A 19100-nucleotide genomic window follows, 5' to 3' on the forward strand; every position below is an offset into this window, starting at 1 on the left:
CAAATTAAACCACAGCTAACATTCTTTGAGTGGCCTTTGGTGGGGATATGGCACACACCAAAGGTTTGACACTTAATTCTCTTCTCCAACTAGAGGTTATGAAGGTGGTGTTGGTTACTCTTAGCCCCATCCTCAGCAGAGAAATTAGGATTCCAAATAAGAAAACTGAAAGAAAATTGGAGACATAATTTTAGTGACTGCAGATGAGAGCTTGGGAAAAGGTGATTTTATTTATTTATTTATTTTTAAAAAAAGCTCCAGCAGTCAGAAGAAAACCGTTCAACCGAGGAAGTTGTGTCCTTTTGTTGCAGAAGCAAAGTCTAATGAATGTCACAAGGGGAAAAATTAATGCAGGAATTGTGCAAAGGAGCACTAGAAAGGGGCACTCTGGGATCTAGCTTGTTCCTAAGCATGACTCTGGGTGACTTTTGGGAAAATATACTCATTCGTCTGCAGGTGGGGCAGCAGTGTCTGTTGTGGAATCACTTGGACAAGTAGATGGAGACCAAAGGAAAGATTACAATGACAACAAAAGCAATATCCTTCTACCGCAGCGCAAGAACTTCAAGATGGGTGGCCTCCTTAAGCATGGACATAAAGCACTAAAGCTGGTGCTTAATTTGATTTAAAAAAAATAAGTGCCAGGCCCTTTGTCAGGAGACCACTGCAGCCTGCATCACCTATTGCCCTTGCCATCACGGAAAATTATAGTACCAACACAACTACTAACCATCACACTCCCACATGCGTGACAATCCGGAATATTCCATGCCCCCAAAGCCATAATGGCTTGGGCAGCAGGTATTAGTATTTTTAATGGCTAGTCCATTAATAAGTAACTGTTCTTGTTTTCATCTGTACATTAGACAAACAGTGACAACATGAGGCAGACTGCCATGGTGCCAGGGTTGACAATTAGGTGCAGATCACCGGAAACCACCGGCTCAAATAAAGCACTGACTAGATCATTCTTAGTGCCATACGTCTACAGAGCAGCTGGGGTAAGTCTGTTTCTTGTTTTTACTTGCCCCTGCATGGACATGGGGTCCCTAATCCCAATCCTGTAACTTTAAAGTATATATGGGGCAAGAAATATAAATGTATTTGTTTATTCCCTTTATGTTCTGAAGCGCAAACTCTGAAATGGGTGTCACCCCCAAGGTTAGCTCACGTTTCACTGCACCCACCCACCTCTTCCTTATCCCAGGCAACATAATTTTAAGGTCACTTCTTTGATTCTCTTAACTCCAACCTATCACTTTTTGATTTACGTCCTTGGACTTGATTGTCTGGGAAAACAGACACACGTAGAGTCTTCCTAGTTTTGAGCACCATCATCTGGGACAGCCCTGCAGGGAAACAGTACCCAGTGTAAATATAGAACCTTAATTCTACTGTGCCATATTTTCCGATTTAAAGCAATTTATTTACTGCTTATGAATAACAAGCAGTCTTGTTCATATGAAAGCAGTGTCACAACAGAAAATAAAAATAGTCATATAAAGAGAAAAATGGTTTATAAAATGTGACAATATTCCCTATTCTCTGGAGTCTCCAAGGAGAAAATGTTCAGGGATATGTGGTATCTGAAGTACTTCGAGACACTCCGGGAAAACAAAGCAACAATAAATAATCCAGGATAAAAATACACTTTTTGGTAACGAAATGTTTTGTACTGAAACGTTAATTACAGTTCAGTCATATTTTTACAGGGGATTAATAATGGTTCACACCAAATTTTCAAAACATCTATAATAAAGCTGCTACATAATGGGCTGTAGCAATAGACTGCTCTGTTGTAACTACATGTGCCATTCCTAAAAAGATATAAATTAAACTATTGTCAAACATTTTAACTAGTGGAACTATATGACTTGGGTAGATCAGGTACTCTGTGGCACATTGACCCCTGTCCAATTGGTGTAGAATTATCTAAACACAACAGATCAATGAGGGTAATGTTACTGCATGACCAGATTCACCACCATCAAAAGAGCTAATCGGCAGTACTTGATGAAACAAAGAAATTACACGTGCAAGATGCATCTGGATCAGTGACTGTTTAATACAGAAACAGAATCTGAATGTTAAACCATTTGTAAGATTACAAATGTTTAGGTGTATGTGGTTTTCTGGGCGGAAATACCTAGTTACTATAATAATTCTCTGCGTACGTGACTTTTTTGTGTACTTACAAACATCTATTTTAGCAATGTTGATGTATAACACTGCATAGGAGGTGAAAGGGCTGAAATGTTACCTATTTAATCTATTATTCATATATATTTGATTCATATAGTTTCTGCTACATAAAGTATTCCAGTATTTGACAAACAATGGAACTGACCAACATTTCTCACAGCAGAGTTCATACAAGCAACAGGAAAAGGGTCTTGGAGCAAGTCTAGAAATGGGAAAACAGCAACAGGGAGACCCTCTTGCCCAGATGGGCCCAGCTGCCTCAGTTGTCATGACAGATTGTAGCCAGTTGGTCAAAGGTCTGATATAGTCCAATGCTGTGTGGAATGTTTCACGAAGAAACAGGCTCAGAAAACTGAAGCAAAAAAAATTGTTGGTATTATGACAGGTAATATGACTTAATCATTTAAGGTCATGTTTCTTAATATAAATGTTCCATTGCTATGCTATACCAAAAAACACCACCAAAATAACTAGGGAAACAAACAGGAGGATTAGTTTTGAATAATTTGAATAATTTTTAAATAAAACGTTCATCTCCTTAGTTTTAGCATTGACCCATCACGGAAGAATGACAATACCGCAACAATGGCTCAAATGCTTATTTCCCAGCTATTTGGTACTAAGTAGCATACACACATTTTTGTCAACATATCGGGTACGGACAGAAAATGTGCAACCTGAATGTTTGCAGAGCACTGAAGCTACCCACCTTCTATTCTATCCCATAACTGGTTCATTGGGCCCCAAACAGGGTGACCATTCTGAAAAAAAGATATTGCCATTTCGTAGTACAACTTTGCAGAAAAACGTCCCTTTAAACAATTACTTTAAGTTATACTTAACTGCTAAGCAAAGGAAGTGATTACATGATTAGTCCGACCGTATATAACTGTTTGGTTAAGTGCTTAGACAAAATAAACAGAAATGCATCACTTAGCTTGATAAAGACCTACCACCTTAAACAAATCGGCAATAACACACAAACATAAAATGTCGTATACCTTCAGGTTTAGTGTCTTTTTCATCCCTTATTAATGGGGAAGTAAGAATCACCTTCAGTGTAAGCTTGGGTTCTTTGGAATTTTTAATTATAAGAGCTGCCTCCTCCGTGCACTGCTCCACTTGATAGGTCTCATCTGTGAGTTTCTAAAAATCAGAAAAAAATATCAAATAAACAAGTGATCCGAAAGTCAACTTACTTCAACCAGGTACACCTGAACCCAAGATAAGAACGTGTTAGAAGAGAAAAAGGAAAAAGCTGAAACTAATTTTGACACTTCTGTACACAGAAAATGGCTAGTGATTCATATGCAGCAGAGGCTTCCTAGGCTAAATGAATCACAACACATTTCACAGGGTATCAGGGACACCTCAGTTCAAGCAGCATTCAACATAGACTTAAATGCCGTCTTTCTAATCAGGAAGTACTGACATGATGCAGTATGCGCAGGAGACTGGCGGAGAAAAGCCAAACACTTCTCAAATTATCGGCCTCTGCGCAAAAGTCATGCGGTCACTGCTCTGAAAACCGCATAGGTTCACATTAGGACAAAGGAAAAAGGGACGGGAAGACAGTTATTTTTGCAGTGCCACTTTGAACAGCGTAATATGTCCATGGCCGATGGAACCTGTAGAAAAGGTGCTCATGAGATGTTAAAGCACAGATAAGAGCGCAACTAGGGATGCTCTTTCTAGTTTGTACTAGCTCCTAGGGAACATAAAGGGGGGGGGCGCTCTCTAGATAAACAATAGAGGCAAAACGATCAATAAATTCAAAGTTAAATCCGATTGACTTGGCAGCTCATTTTGTAAAACATCTTGGCGGAACACTAGCACAGCAAGCACGACTTGAGGATTTAAGCCGTCTAAATGCAAGTAGACTTAATGTATGTCCTTTCTGTTAAACAGGGTTTTGTAAAAGCAATAAACAGGGCACAAATGAAGGTGTCTGTTGGACTTTTTTACTTATGCGGGGTCATCCCCAATCTTTTTGCCTCCTGCCTCCTATTTTTTCAGACCTGTTGCTGTTGGTTTTTTAACTCTGAGCACTTTACCACTGCTAACCAGTGCTAAAGTGCATATGCTCTCTGTGTAAATTGTATTGTTGATTTGTTTATCCATGATTGGCATATTTGATTTACTAGTAAGTCCCTAATAAAGTGCACTGGAGATGCCAGGGCCTGTAAATCAAATGTTACTAGTGGGCCTGCAGCACTGGTTGTGCTACCCACATAAGTAGCTCTGCAATCATGTCTCAGACCTGCCATTGCAGTGTCTGTGTGTACAGTTTTAACTGTAAATTCAACTTGGCAAGTGTACCTACTTGCCTGGCCTAAACCTTCCTTTTTCTTACATGTCAGACACCCCTAAGGTAGGCCCTAGGGAGCTCCAAGGGCAGGGTGCAGTGTATGGTTAAGGTAGGACATATAGTAATGTGTTTTATATGTCATGACAGTGAAATATTGCTAAATTCGTTTTTCACTGTTGCAAGGCCTGTCCCTCTCTTAGGTTAACATGGGGGCTACCTTTAAATCTGATTAAAGTGTAGATTCCCTTTGGGAGCGGATGGACATGTGGAGCTTGGGGTCTCTGAGCTCACAATTTAAAAAAACATCTTTTAGTAAAGTTGATTTTGAGATTCTGTGTTTGAAAATGCCACTTTTAGAAAGTGAGCATTTTCTTGCTTATACCATTTCTGTGCCTGGTTGTGGATTCCCTGTCTGGGTCAGTTTGACAGTTGGGCTGGTTGCACCTCACACTAGACAGTGACACAAGGGGAGCTGGGGTGTAGTCTACATTTCCTGATGAGTCATCTGTGCTAGGAGAGAGGGGAGGAGTCTCCGACCCCCCTGGTGAGTGTCGGGGGCACGGCCTGGGCAAAGCAGGATTTCAGATTCAAAAGAGACTTTACTTTGAAGTAGGCCTACTTCAAAGGAGAAATTGGGTATAAGGGCACCCAAAACCACAGACTTTAGAACACTTCTGGAAACAAGAGGAACCTCTGCCTGGAGAAGAGCTGAAGAGCTGAGGAGAAGTGCTGCCCTGCCTGTGACTGTGCTTTGTGGAGCTATCCTGCAGTTGCTGCTTCTGCCAGAGTAAGAGGGCAAAGACTGGACTTTGTGTGCCTTCCATCTTGTGAAGAAATCTCCAAGGGCTTGATTTAGAGCTTGCCTCCTGTTGTTTGAAGTCTCAGGGACAGCAAAGACTTCTCTCTGCCAGCACCTGGAGTCTTTGGAGAGACTCCTGCTCTGACAAGTGGTGCCCTATCCAGTCCCTGGGTCCTTGAAAGGAAAGCTGGTGGAAATTCAAGGAAATGGACTTCGGACGACTTCGGACCGACGTCACTGCTGAATCTGGTGACGCCGCCTGCACCAGGCTCTGATCTTCGCTGGAAAGCGAAGACCTTCGCAGGCCCGACATCGCTGCAGCCCCGCCGAAGTCCACGACTCTGTGGAAGTCGCCGCACCACGTCGTGACCGACGCCGCTCAAAGTGCACGGATTCAACGTTTCGCACAGACGCCACAATCCCAGACTTCGCGCATCGACTTGTTTTCACTCTTCAAAGGTACTCTACTTAGGGGTCTACGCGACTGTGTCCGGTGCCGCTGGTGTCGGCTTGTCGGAAACGACTCAGTCACAACGCCGTGTAAACACCTCATAGAAGCATTTAGTGTTTCTAAGCACTATTTGTGAGTTTAATCTTTAAAAATTAATAACTTGACTTGTGTATGTCGGATTTTTGCCATTTTGGTCTTGTTTTGTTTAGATAAACATTTCCTAGTTTTCTAAACTGGTGTTGTGTCATTTCGTATTGTTTTCATTAAGTTACTGTGTGTATTGGTACAAATACTTTACACCTAGCACTCTGAAGTTAAGCCTACTGCTCTGCCAAGCTACCAAGGGGGTAAGCAGGGGTTAGCTGAGGGTGATTCTCTTTTACCCTGACTAGAATGAGGGTCCTTACTTGAACAGGGGGTAACCTGACTCAACCAAAGACCCGATTTCTAACAGTGTACAAGGACCGGAGCAACTGCTACAAATTACACAGGTTAAAGTATTTCCAAAATAATACAGTGAGAAGGGCACTTAGGTGAAAATCGGTGGGCGTCCTGCTGTGTAGGATTTACTACACAAAATCAGCCCAAGATATTTTGCTGAAAAAAAATGTTGCTGTGGTTCAATGCCAAGATCATGCAGCAGAGATAATGGGCCCTAAAAGCTGTAAGATATGGGGGAAGGGAAAGAGTACAAATTCTAGTAAGTATAAGTTGTAGTTGCTTTATTAGCTTCTTGAAGCCACTGTATTTTATTATTTCCAGGATGTGAAAATGTCTATTCTAAAGGGAAGGAACTGGGGCGACCAGCAGCAATGGTTATTTTCAAAACAGGTAAACAGTAATCAAAATCTTCATACTGCATTGAACAAGCACAACAAGCTACCACGTCTGCTCTTACCCATGAGTGTTTCTTTCTAGGAAACAACGCCACGCGTATTTTGCTTTCTATTATATTTTTTAAAGGAACTGCCTAAATAGTAACAGATTAGAAGAGGCACTCATGCAATGTTCCACTACTGTAGTGGTGATCCACAGTGCGCAAAGCTCCAACATGGGATTGCGTGGGACTGGTCGGATTGCTGGAAATATTGGGTCAAGCTGCGTGGAGGAGTGAGAAACTGTGTTGCAAAGGAAGCTGCAAGAAAATTCTGATCCACGAAAGGCCCTGCATGAAGGAAAGGTGTGTAGTGTCCAACTGTTCCAGCTGTTGTCACACTATCTTGAAATATTGAGTGTGGAATGTTTAGGGAGGTTTGAGAATAAACTATTGGGTAACAGTAATAACTATTACCAACACCACCCAGACACGGTCTGCTGTAACTACCAAAAAACACACATGCAATTCCTTTTTTTCTAAGATCACATTCAGCAACTTATGCTCTGACTTCACTATGATTCTTCCACCTTGCAAAACATTCCAAACCTTGCAAATGGCCCAACTGACTGTCAAAGCCTTTTCTTAACTACGTACCTGACAGATTTGTGGATGCAAACACAACTGTCTGCAGCATCTACCTGAGCCTACATCACCCCTTAGCCCTTCACACTAGCATCCGTGATGACACAAGAGGCTGCACATCAAGAGACATATAAACAACTTCTGGCTAACTTAAAATCATTACAATATTTGTCATTCCAATTATACTTGACTTTCTTCTTTAATAACATACTTATAATGGGTATTTTCTCCTAACCTTTTTCCATGATTCCCAAAAATGACATTAGCCACCTTTGGGACATCAGCCTGCAAATACCTTCAGCCAAATTGTTTGTTTAATTGGACTACTGTTGAACATACAGTTTGCTCCAAATATATAATGTCTTCTTTACCAAGACAGCAACTGTCAGCCTCTATGTTAGCCCATACCACTCAAATTAGTTAAGAGGCATATTGACTCTCACTATCCTGCTCCCATCTATTTGCAAAAACTACCACTTCATCCTGGTAGATTTGTATGCCATCCAAATATTGCACCCTGGAAGACAAGAACTGTGAAAACCAAGTCAAAAGGCTCCTCAACAAACTAAAAAGCTCCCACTGTTTAACTCAAGGAAGGCAACTCCTGAGAATTCTTAAGTAGTGTAATCTCATGATATGAAGAAGCTAAATCCAGTGTGGTGAAACCTTTGTTCCCACCAGCACAGACAACAATTCCATTACTGTGGGCAAGGGGAATTAATCCACCACCCCCTTATTCAGTCCTCTCAAATCGACACAATCTTATTTCTCCCAAGGCCTTTTTAGACACGTTTCAATCATTCCGAGGCATCAACACCCCTTAGTCACGTAGCCTTCTAATTTCTTACTTCATCGCATCCAGAACAGTGAAGGGTAGCCCCTTAATGAACAAGTTACTTACCTTTCGGTAACAATATATCTGGTAGACACATTTTCTAATTGCAGATTCCTTACCTTAGAATTTCCCCCAGGCATCAGACTGGATCCAGAGATTTTTCTTCGAGCAGTACCCCTGGGCGCCGTCAGATCGCATCAGTCGACTCTGTGGGCATTGTGGTCGCCATGATGATGTTGCAGTCGTAAATAAGAGCCACCCCAGTGCGCTGACAGTTTCTTTTCACAACTTTCCACACCAGTAGCGCAGAGCCATGAAGAACACTGATTGGTGCGCCAAAACGAGTGCCCTTAAAGAGAAGCTCCTGTCCCTAGAAATCAGTTTGCAGAGCGGGAGAATGTGCGGGTCAGTAAGGAATCTGCAACTAGAATATGTCTCTACCAGATTGAAAATGTCACTTACCCAGTGTACATCTGTTCGTGGCATCAGTCGCAGTAGATTCGCATGTTCTGCAATAGCTCGCCATCTGGTGTTGGGCTGGAGTGTTACAAGTTGTTTTTCTTCGAAGAAGTCTTTCGAGTCACGGGACCGAGTGACTCCTCCTTTTGTCTCCATTGCGCATGGGCGTCGACTCCATCTTCGATTGTTTTTCCCCGCAGAGGGTGAGGTAGGAGTTGAATTGTAGTAATAGTGCCCATGCAATGGAGTGACTAAGTATGCACCTATTTAAGGTTGAGATGATACATATATAAATAATTGAAGGTAACTTCCAAACTGCTACAGGCTCCCGGGGAGGCGGGTGAGCACATGCGAATCTACTGCGACTGATGCCACGAACAGATGTACACTGGGTAAGTGACATTTTCAGTTCGATGGCATCTGTCGCTGTAGATACGCATGTTCTGCATAGACTAGTAAGCAGTTATTTCCCCAAAAAGCGGTGGATCAGCCTGTAGGAGTGGAAGTAGTCTGAAATAATGTTCTTAATACGGCTTGACCTACTGTGGCTTGTTGTGCGGATAACACGTCTACACAGTAGTGCTTGGTGAATGTGTGAGGCGTAGACCATGTGGCTGCCTTACATATTTCTTGCATTGGGATGTTTCCTAGAAAGGCCATGGTAGCACCTTTCTTTCTGGTTGAGTGTGCCCTTGGTGTAATGGGCAGCTGTCGTTTAGCTTTAAGGTAGCAGATTTGGATGCATTTAACTATCCATCTGGCTATACCTTGTTTTGAAATTGGGTTTCCTGCATGAGGTTTTTGAAATGCAATAAAGAGTTGTTTAGTCTTTCTGATGTTTTTTGTTCTGTCAATGTAATACATCAATGCTCTTTTGACATCTAATGTATGTAGTGCCCTTTCAGCTACGGTATCTGGCTGTGGAAAGAACACTGGAAGTTCCACTGTTTGATTTAGATGGAACGGTGAAATAACCTTTGGCAAAAATTTAGGATTGGTCCTTAGGACGACTTTATTTTTGTGTAGTTGTATAAAAGGTTCCTGTATTGTAAACGCCTGAATCTCGCTTACTCTTCTTAGGGAAGTAATGGCGATGAGAAATGCCACCTTCCAGGTTAGGAACTGTATGTCGCAGGAGTGCATGGGTTCAAAAGGTGGACCCATAAGTCTAGTTAGGACAACATTTAGGTTCCATGAAGGAACAGGTGGTGTTCTTGGTGGTATAATTCTCCTAAGGCCCTCCATGAATGCTTTAATGACTGGTATCTTATATAGGGAAGTTGAATAGGTAGTCTGCAGGTATGCAGATATTGCTGCAAGGTGTATTTTAATGGAAGAGAAAGCTAGGTTAGATTTTTGTAAGTGAAGCAAGTAACCCACTACATGTTCTGGAGTTGTGTGTAATGGTTGTATTTGATTAATATGGCAGTAGCAAACAAACCGCTTCCATTTACTTGCATAGCAGTGCCTGGTGGATGGCCTTCTGGCTTGTTTTATGACTTCCATACATTCTTGGGTAAGTTGTAAGTGCCCGAATTCTAGGATTTCAGGAGCCAGATTGCTAGATTCAGCGATGCTGGATCTGGGTGTCTGATCTTTTGGTTGTGCTGTGTCAACAGATCTGGCCTGTTGGGCAATTTGATGCAGGGTACCACTGATAGGTCTAGCAGCGTTGTGTACCAGGGTTGCCTTGCCCAAGTTGGTGCTATCAATATGAGTTTGAGTTTGCTTTGACTGAGTTTGTTTACCAGGTAAGGAAGGAGAGGGAGAGGAGGAAAAGCGTAAGCAAATATCCCTGACCAGTTCATCCATAGGGCATTGCCTTGGGATTGTTCGTGTGGGTATCTGGATGCGAAGTTTTGGCATTTTGCGTTCTCCCTTGTCGCAAACAAGTCTATCTGAGGTGTTCCCCAGAGTTTGAAATAAGTGTTCAGAATTTGGGGGTGAATTTCCCATTCGTGGACCTGTTGGTGATCTCGAGAGAGATTGTCTGCGAGTTGATTTTGGATCCCTGGTATAAACTGTGCTATTAGGCGAATTTGGTTGTGAATTGCCCAATGCCAAATCTTTTGTGCTAGCAGGCTTAACTGTGTGGAGTGCGTCCCCCCCTGCTTGTTTAGATAATACATTGTTGTCATGTTGTCTGTTTTGACGAGAATGTATTTGTGAACTATTATTGGTTGGAAAGCTTTTAGTGCTTGAAAAACTGCTAGAAGTTCTAGGTGATTGATATGCAGTTTTGTTTGATGTACGTTCCATTGTCCTTGTATGCTGTGTTGATCGAGGTGTGCTCCCCACCCTGTCATGGAAGCATCTGTTGTTATTACGTATTGTGGCACTGGGTCTTGGAAAGGCCGCCCCTTGTTTAAATTTATGTTGTTCCACCACAGAAGCGAGAGGTAAGTTTGGCGGTCTATTAACACCAGATCTAGAAGGTGACCCTGTGCTTGAGACCACTGTGATGCTAGGCATTGTTGTAAGGGCCTCATGTGCAGTCTTGCGTTTGGGACAATGGCTATGCATGAAGACATCATGCCTAGGAGTTGTAATACCATCTTTGCCTGTATCTTTTGTGTTGGATACATGCGTTGTATGATGGTGTTGAAATTTAGAATTCTTTGTGGACTTGGAGTGGCTACTCCCTTTGATGTGTCTATTATGGCTCCTAGGTATTGTACCTTGCGCGGCAGAATGTTGGATTTTGTAAAGTTGACGGTGAACCCGAGTTTGAAGAGGGTTTGTATGATCTGATTTGTGTGATTTGAGCACTGTATGAACGAATGGGCCTTGATTAGCCAGTCGTCCAAATATGGGAACACATGTATTTGCTGCCTTCTTATGTGTGCAGCGACTACCGCTAGACATTTGGTAAAGACTCTTGGTGCGGTTGTTAATCCGAAAGGCAGTACCTTGAATTGGTAATGTATTCCTTTGAATACAAACCTTAGGTATTTCCTGTGCGATGGGTGTATTGGAATATGGAAATAAGCATCCTTGAGGTCTAAAGTTGCCATGTAGTCGTGTAGTTTTAGCAATGGCAATACTTCTTGTAGTGTGACCATGTGGAAGTGGTCTGATTTGATGAAAGTGTTCACTACTCTGAGGTCTAGGATTGGTCTCAGCGTTTTGTCCTTCTTTGGTATCAGAAAGTACAGTGAGTAAACTCCTGTGTTTATTTGTGTGTTTGGCACTAATTCGATTGCATTCTTTTGCAATAGTGCCTGCACTTCTATCTCCATGAGATTGGAATGGTGTGTTGTTAAATTTTGTGCTTTTGGTGGTATGTTTGGAGGGAATTGTAGAAATTCTATGCAATAACCATGTTGGATAATTGCTAGAACCCAAGTGTCTGTAGTGATTTCCTCCCATGCTTTGTAATAATGACCTATTCTTCCCCCCACTGGTGTTGTGTGGAGGGGGTGAGTGACATGTGAGTCACTGTTTAGTAGTAGGGGTTTTGGGGCTTTGAAATCTTCCTCTATTTCTAGGGAATTGCCCTCCTCTATATTGTCCCCGAAAACCTCCTCTATACTGTCCCTGGTAACTGGACGGTGTGGCTTGTGAGGTGCTGGCTTGTGTGCTTTGACCCCGAAACCCCCCTCGAAAGGGCGTTTTACGGAATGTGCTGTAATTCCCTCTGCTCTGCGGGGAGTAGAATGCACCCATGGCTTTGGCAGTGTCCGTATCTTTTTTGAGTTTCTCAATCGCTGTGTCCACTTCTGGACCGAACAGTTCTTTTTCATTAAAAGGCATATTGAGAACTGCTTGTTGAATCTCTGGTTTAAATCCAGACGTTCGGAGCCATGCATGCCTTCTGATAGTTACAGATGTATTAATTGTCCGTGCAGCTGTATCTGCAGCGTCCATGGAGGAGCGGATCTGGTTGTTGGAAATGGTCTGTCCCTCCTCAACCACTTGTTTTGCCCTATTTTGTAAGTCCTTGGGCAGATGTTCAATGAGATGTTGCATCTCGTCCCAGTGGGCTCTGTCATAGCGCGCAAGTAGTGCCTGGGAGTTCGCGATGCGCCACTGGTTTGCAGCTTGTGCTGCGACTCTTTTACCAGCTGCATCGAACTTGCGGCTTTCTTTATCTGGGGGTGGTGCATCTCCAGATGTGTGAGAGTTGGCCCTTTTCCTAGCTGCTACTACAACGACAGAGTCTGGTGGCAGCTGTGTAGTGATGAAAACCGGGTCTGTAGGAGGCGCCTTATACTTTTTTTCCACCCTTGGTGTGATTGCCCTACTTTTGACCGGCTCCTTAAAGATGTCTTTTGCGTGCCGGAGCATACCAGGGAGCATAGGCAGGCTTTGGTATGAGCTGTGGGTGGAGGAGAGTGTGTTGAATAAAAAATCATCCTCGACCTGTTCTGAGTGGAGGCTTACGTTGTGAAATTGTGCTGCTCTAGCCACCACTTGAGAATACGCGGTGCTGTCTTCTGGTGGAGATGGCTTCGTAGGGTATGCCTCCGGACTGTTATCTGACACTGGGGCGTCGTATAGGTCCCATGCGTCCTGATCTTGGTCACCCTGGCTCATGGTGGTGTGAGCTGGGGAGTGTGATGGAGTGTGTGCTGGTGAGACGTTAATCACGGGCGGAGGAGAGGGTGGTGGGGTAACTCTTTTCACCACTTTTGGTTGTGGTGTCTGTTCAGTCTGGAACTCCAACCTTCTCTTTCTCCTAATGGGGGGAAGGGTGCTTATTTTTCCTGTCCCCTGCTGTATGAAGATACGCTTTTGCGTATGGTCCACATCAGTTGCTTGTAGCTCTTCCTCAAACCTATGCTTCTGCATTTGGGAGGTTAGCGAGTGCTCTTCTGTATAAGAGCCTGAAGCTGGGTCGCTTGCAGTTTGTTTCGGCATCGAAACCCTGTCTGCGTGTTTTTTCGGCTCCGAGGTGACTTTTTTCTTTTTCGGGGCCGAAACCTCTCGGCGTCGATCTGTTTCGGTGCCGCTGTCTCGGCGTCGAGCCGTGTCCACACCGGCATCTCGGTGTCGAGGCTTATCTCCAGCACTTTCTCTGTCCCGAGAAGGCTGCGTGCCGGTGTCTCGACCGGAGTCGGACGATCTCGGCACTGTTTGGGCCTTTTTCGGTGCCGACGGTCGGTCACCGAATTTATGGGTGGAGCCATGGCCGGATGGCAGTGGCGTCCCCTGGGCCTTGTAAATGTTTCTCTGTGTGGTTTTCGACGTCTTACTCACGGTTTGTGTATCGTCGAATCCTTCGGAGTCTGAGTCTTGGATCGAGAAGGTACCTTCCTCTTCCTGTTCCTCGAACTCCCGTTGGGCTGTCGGTGCGGACGCCATCTGAAGTCTTCTGGCTCAACGGTCTCGGAGTGTTTTTCGGGACCGGAACGCACGACAGGCCTCGCAGGTGTCTTCGCTGTGCTCAGGTGACAGGCACAGGTTGCAGACCAAGTGTAGGTCTGTGTAGGGGTATTTATTGTGGCATTTGGGGCAGAAACGGAACGGGGTCCGTTCCATCGGCGTTCTTCAGCACGCGGTCGGGCTGACCAGGCCCCGACGGAGGATCGAAAAACTACCCCGAAGGGCACCGGAGCTCTTCGATCTTCGATGCGGTGTGGAATCTAAGTACGCCGATCCCGAACGCAACAATACCGACGAAAATCTTCCGAAATTAGCTAATTTTCCGTTCCGAAACTCGGAGCGACAGGAACACGTCCGAACCCGATGGCGGAAAAAAAACAATCGAAGATGGAGTCGACGCCCATGCGCAATGGAGACAAAAGGAGGAGTCACTCGGTCCCGTGACTCGAAAGACTTCTTCGAAGAAAAACAACTTGTAACACTCCGGCCCAACACCAGATGGCGAGCTATTGCAGAACATGCGTATCTACAGCGACAGATGCCATCGAACATATAGTTACCGAAGGTAAGTAACTTGTTCATCTGATAGAGACTGCTAGTTGCAGATTACTTACCTTAGAATAGATACCCGTGCAATACTATCCCCGGTGGTGGGTTGCGAACTAAGATCACGCCAAACAGTCCTGCAAGACCGAACAGCTGAAGTGGCCGTCTTTGCGGATTGGACTATCCAGGCAGTAATGCTTAGTAAACATGTACAGGGATTCCCACATCTGGTAGATATCCAGAACTGGAACTCCGCATGCCAACGCTGTGGTAGCAGCAGTTGCTCTGGTAGAATGGGCACGCAAACCCTCAGGTGGTTGTTTTTTTGCCAAAGTTAAGCACATTTTGATGCAGAGGACTACCCATCGTGAGATGGTTCTCTTCTGCACTGCCCTTCCTTTCTTCACACCCACATAACCCACAAAGAGTTTATCATCCACCCAGAAATCTTTGGTACGTTTGAGGTAGAGCGCCAACGCTCTTTTTGGATCCAGACAGTGGGGTCTCGCCTCCTCATGAAAGATATGTGAGAGTGCATAAAAAGTAGGCAAGGTGATTGATTTGCCTACGTGAAAAAGTGTCACCACTTTGAGAAGGAAGGAAGCCCTGGTATGAAACACCACCTTGTCAGGATGGACAGCAAGAAATGGTGGCTTCAAAGAGAGAGCCTGTAGCTTACTCACTCACCCTGCGAGCAGAGGTCATGGCAAAGAAGAAGGCAGTTTTAAAAGTCAAGAGCCACAGGGGACAGTTGTGGAGCGGCTTGAAAGGAGGGCATATGAAATATCTGAGGACCAAGTTCAAATCCCACTGGAGGGATTATGAATGGAGTAGGTGGAAACATGCAGGGGAGTCCTTTAAGAAACCTCCCAACAATGGGAGATTTGAACAGAGAAGGTTGGTCTGGCAGCCTTTAAAAAAAACTAAACTAAAAAAACCTAACCGATCTAACCAAGGCTCTTTCCACTGCTGAAAGAGACCTTGCGCCACCTCTGGCTGGAGATGCCATTTGTGATCAACTATGCATTAACGGCTGAGTTCGTCTGCTCTGGCATTCCGAGCCCGCCAGATGTTGAACCACCAGTGAAATGCCCTGGCGCTCCAGCCATGTCCAGAGGCAAAGAGCCTCTAGACAAAGGGCCAACAACCCCACTCCGCCCTGCTTGTTGCAGTACAACATGCTGGTGGTGGTGTCTGTGAAATCTGAAGCACTTTCCCTTTGAGAGAGGGAAGGAATGCTTTCAATGAAAGTCAGATCGCCCAGAGCTCCAAAAGATTGATGTGGAGCCCAGACTCCGCCTGACACCAGAGGCCTCTGATCTCCGCCTTTACCATGTGGCCACCCCATCTCAGGAGTGAGGCATCTGTCACTACTGTGAGATCTGATTGGGGAAGGGAGAGAGATCTGCTGTTGACCCAATCTGGATTCGATAGCCACCATTGCAGATCTAGTGCAGTCCCCTCCGAGATATGGACCTTGTCTGAGAGATTCCCCTGAAGCTGCCCCCACTGGAACTTCAGGTTCCACTGCAGAGCCTGCATATGCCATCTGGTATGTTGGACCAGCAGGATGCCATGAAGCCCAGCAACCTCAGTCATTTTCACCGAAATCTAGGATAGAGGCTGAAACATCAGAATCATATCCCAAATATCCTGGACTCGCTTTTTGGGAGTATAAGCGAGAAACTGCACTGTGTCCAGAACAGCTCCAAAGAGCCTGAGAGGAAGTCAGGTGTGACTTCGGCAAGTTTATAGTGAACCCCAGGGAATGCAGGAGGTTCGCCGTAGTCTGAAGGTGGGAGACGACAGCCTGGGGCGAGTTCACCTTCAACTGCCAGTCGTCCTTGTAGGGTAAGACTGAAATCCCTAACCTGCACAGATGAGCTGCAACCTCTACCATCACTTTTGTGAACACCCGAGGGGCACTGGTAAGACCGAAGGGGAGCGCGGTGAACTGAAAGTGCTCGTGACCTACCACGAATCACAAGCAGCACCTGGCCTACCACGAATCGCAAGCAGCACCTGGGGGCAGGCAGGATGGGGATGTATAAATAAGCCTCCCGCAAGCCCAATGCTAGCATCCAGTTCTCCTGGACCCCGGGCAGGCAAGACCTGAGTTAAAAGGAATGAAAGGTAGGTTGAGGGAAGTGGGATGATGGGCCACTGCCCAAAGACCTAGCTATATCCCAAGAATCCTTGAAGCGCTCGAGCATCAAAACTACTGTGTTTCTGAAGAAATGGGTGCCAGCAAAGGGCATGTCTATTTGGACACGTCCCCGAATAACTAGATGTCCTCAGCCAGGCGTGGCACTTCAGGGCCACTGTTGTTGAAACAGCTCTGGCTAGCAAGTTGGTTGTGTCAAGACCGAAACAGATTAGAAACTTTGCTAAGTCCCACCCACCTGCACCAGACCAAAGACCTTCTTACCTTCAGGAAACTTCTCAAGACCTGGCTGTTCGAGCAGTAGCAGCACCTCCCACCCCCGGCCTTCTCCCGCCTCCCCTCCTTAGCGGCTTGAGACCCTCACGGGTGAGTAATGCGCTTTACAAATCCCTGATTGATTGACTGATCGGCAAGAGCCTGAGAGAGCACAGCCTGGGCCCTCCTCTGGAACCTGCGCAACAGTGTCCCACGAAGTGTGGGAATAATGGCCCAGAAGGCATGTGGTGTTCACGGACTGCAATACCAGCCTGGAAGAAAAAAACCATCATCTTTCCAAATGAGTCCAGCCTCTTGGTTACCTCAGACATCAATGCATATCTAAAGGTGTAAATAAATGTAAAAGACCTGACATGCAATCACCCATGCACAAAGACCAACAGATGTGCTTTGTAGGTTGCTTATGTAAAACTGTTAGCAGCTCAACGGCCATTTCAAAGTGTTAGGTGATACATGAAAGTGGAAGAGAGGGAATGAGGAATTTGCTTAGTGAGTGCTATGTTCTTCCATAAATGAAGTGGAAGGTGAAAGACAATTTAGATATATGGTTAGCAAAGTCGAAGGAGGATGCAGGAAAGTGAAGTAAGAGATGGTAGGAGGAGGTACACAAAGAATATGGGCCTGAGCAAGAGTTGGGAATGGCACTGTTGCACAGATGTCAGGAAAAAAGAGGTATACACCACCACACCAACACAAAGATTGATACAGACAACATGCAGACACACACACAGTTCCAAACAAGAGGATACAAACAACTGGGGGAAAGCAGAAAGAGGGACACAACAAATGTATACCTAAGGGTTGCAGGCCCTTTTAATATTTAGACCCCTTGCTGATGTAATAAAATTTGAGGCTAAGGAAGGATTAGTGCCAATGCCTAATCCAACGTTTGACCCTTACAGTTCCCTTTGGAATGACTACCTGTTGTTCACAATGAAGTGCCCTCAGCATGAAACTTCCATCGCCATCTTCTTTGCTATAATCATATGTATTGTAGCACTGCAATTCAGTAACCTGACTCTTTAATGCTAACATATGGTGCACTTAGAGTTGGCAGACGGATCCATCTACACCAAACACTTTGTATCCAGTCCTGAACTATCTCTTTCTAAATCACTGTTGTCAAATACATTGAGTAATTATTGCAAATGAAGATAACTCCCACTAGCCTGATAAACGAAAGCCCATGTACAGAACGTGGTGCCAAAAAACAAAGGAGAAAGTTAAATATTCACTTATTTTTATATTTCTGTTTTGTAAAATTAAAAGAAAATGTCATGCACTTCATTTAACATCTTACTGTGCTACACATACTCTGGGTGCTCTTGGGGTCTTATTTTAGGTTACTGCTTTAAAACAAATTATATGTTGACATTTGGTATCAAGAAAAGAAACAGCTACGCAAGTTCTTTTTGATCCTTTTAACAAAGTTAGCTATGTGCATGTTTATTTTTCTTGCTGACACTTGCATACATATATGTGCACTACAATTCAAAGGGAGTACAACGCACAAACATCAGCCACTGGGGAAATGTCTGCCTCAAGATAAACTCTGATCAATCTGTATTGTTTATCCTACAGGAAAACTTAATTCCCCCAGCCTGAGCCACAACACACCTTTCTCTCCAAACCAATCACAAAAGAAATCTACGTATCAACTATCTAGTCACTTAATGAAGGTCATATATAATAATTTGTATTAACAGTGTCAGTTCAATAAGGTAAAGCTAAAAGGGCCAGAGTAGTACTGTTTAGGGGGAGAGATATTCTAGACTCTAGTATAATAAAATAATTACGATTCAAATAGGGAGAACTAAACAAGTTTGGCAAGACATAATACATGGAATGGTATATAATACCAGACACCATTCAAATGTCATTTCAACCCTGGAAGAAGAACAAGCCCACCTAGCTATTCTCCACTTCTGCAAGGAGAAAAACATCCTCCATCTCCAAAGGTCAGAGGCGTCAGTAGTGTGAGGACCTAAACATCCAGAGTCAGTCTTATTCAGCCATTAAATGCATATTTATTTTGAACCGTTGCAAACGTCATTTTCAACAACCTCATATGTGGAAGGTGTAGCGTATCCCTGCTTTGTGTTGGAGTCCTTGATATTCCTTGGTACTGAAAACTGTCTCAGAGGTTAACGCAAAAATAAAAAAAATAAAAAAAACTCTCAATAGTATACAATATTTAGAACAGTATCTCGTGGTAGCTCCTCTGGGTGGATATATCAGCTGGATATACACAAGGAAATAAAACTAAAATCTCATCC

At 44.3% G+C, this 19100-nt stretch overlaps 1 protein-coding gene across 4 annotated transcripts in view; it reads right to left on the bottom strand.

The window, feature by feature from the left end:
* STRBP (spermatid perinuclear RNA binding protein) overlaps positions 1-19100 on the bottom strand; it is a 451011-nt gene that overhangs the window by 332357 nt on the left and 99554 nt on the right. For all 4 annotated transcript variants that reach the window (XM_069241550.1, XM_069241553.1, XM_069241551.1 and 1 more), the window contains one exon: positions 3204-3348. In XM_069241550.1, coding sequence (XP_069097651.1) covers positions 3204-3348 — 145 coding nt within the window. The remainder of the gene's footprint in view (positions 1-3203; positions 3349-19100) is intronic.

This window comes from Pleurodeles waltl, chromosome 6, assembly GCF_031143425.1.
Source record: "Pleurodeles waltl isolate 20211129_DDA chromosome 6, aPleWal1.hap1.20221129, whole genome shotgun sequence".
Classification (NCBI taxonomy): Eukaryota; Metazoa; Chordata; class Amphibia; order Caudata; family Salamandridae; genus Pleurodeles; species Pleurodeles waltl.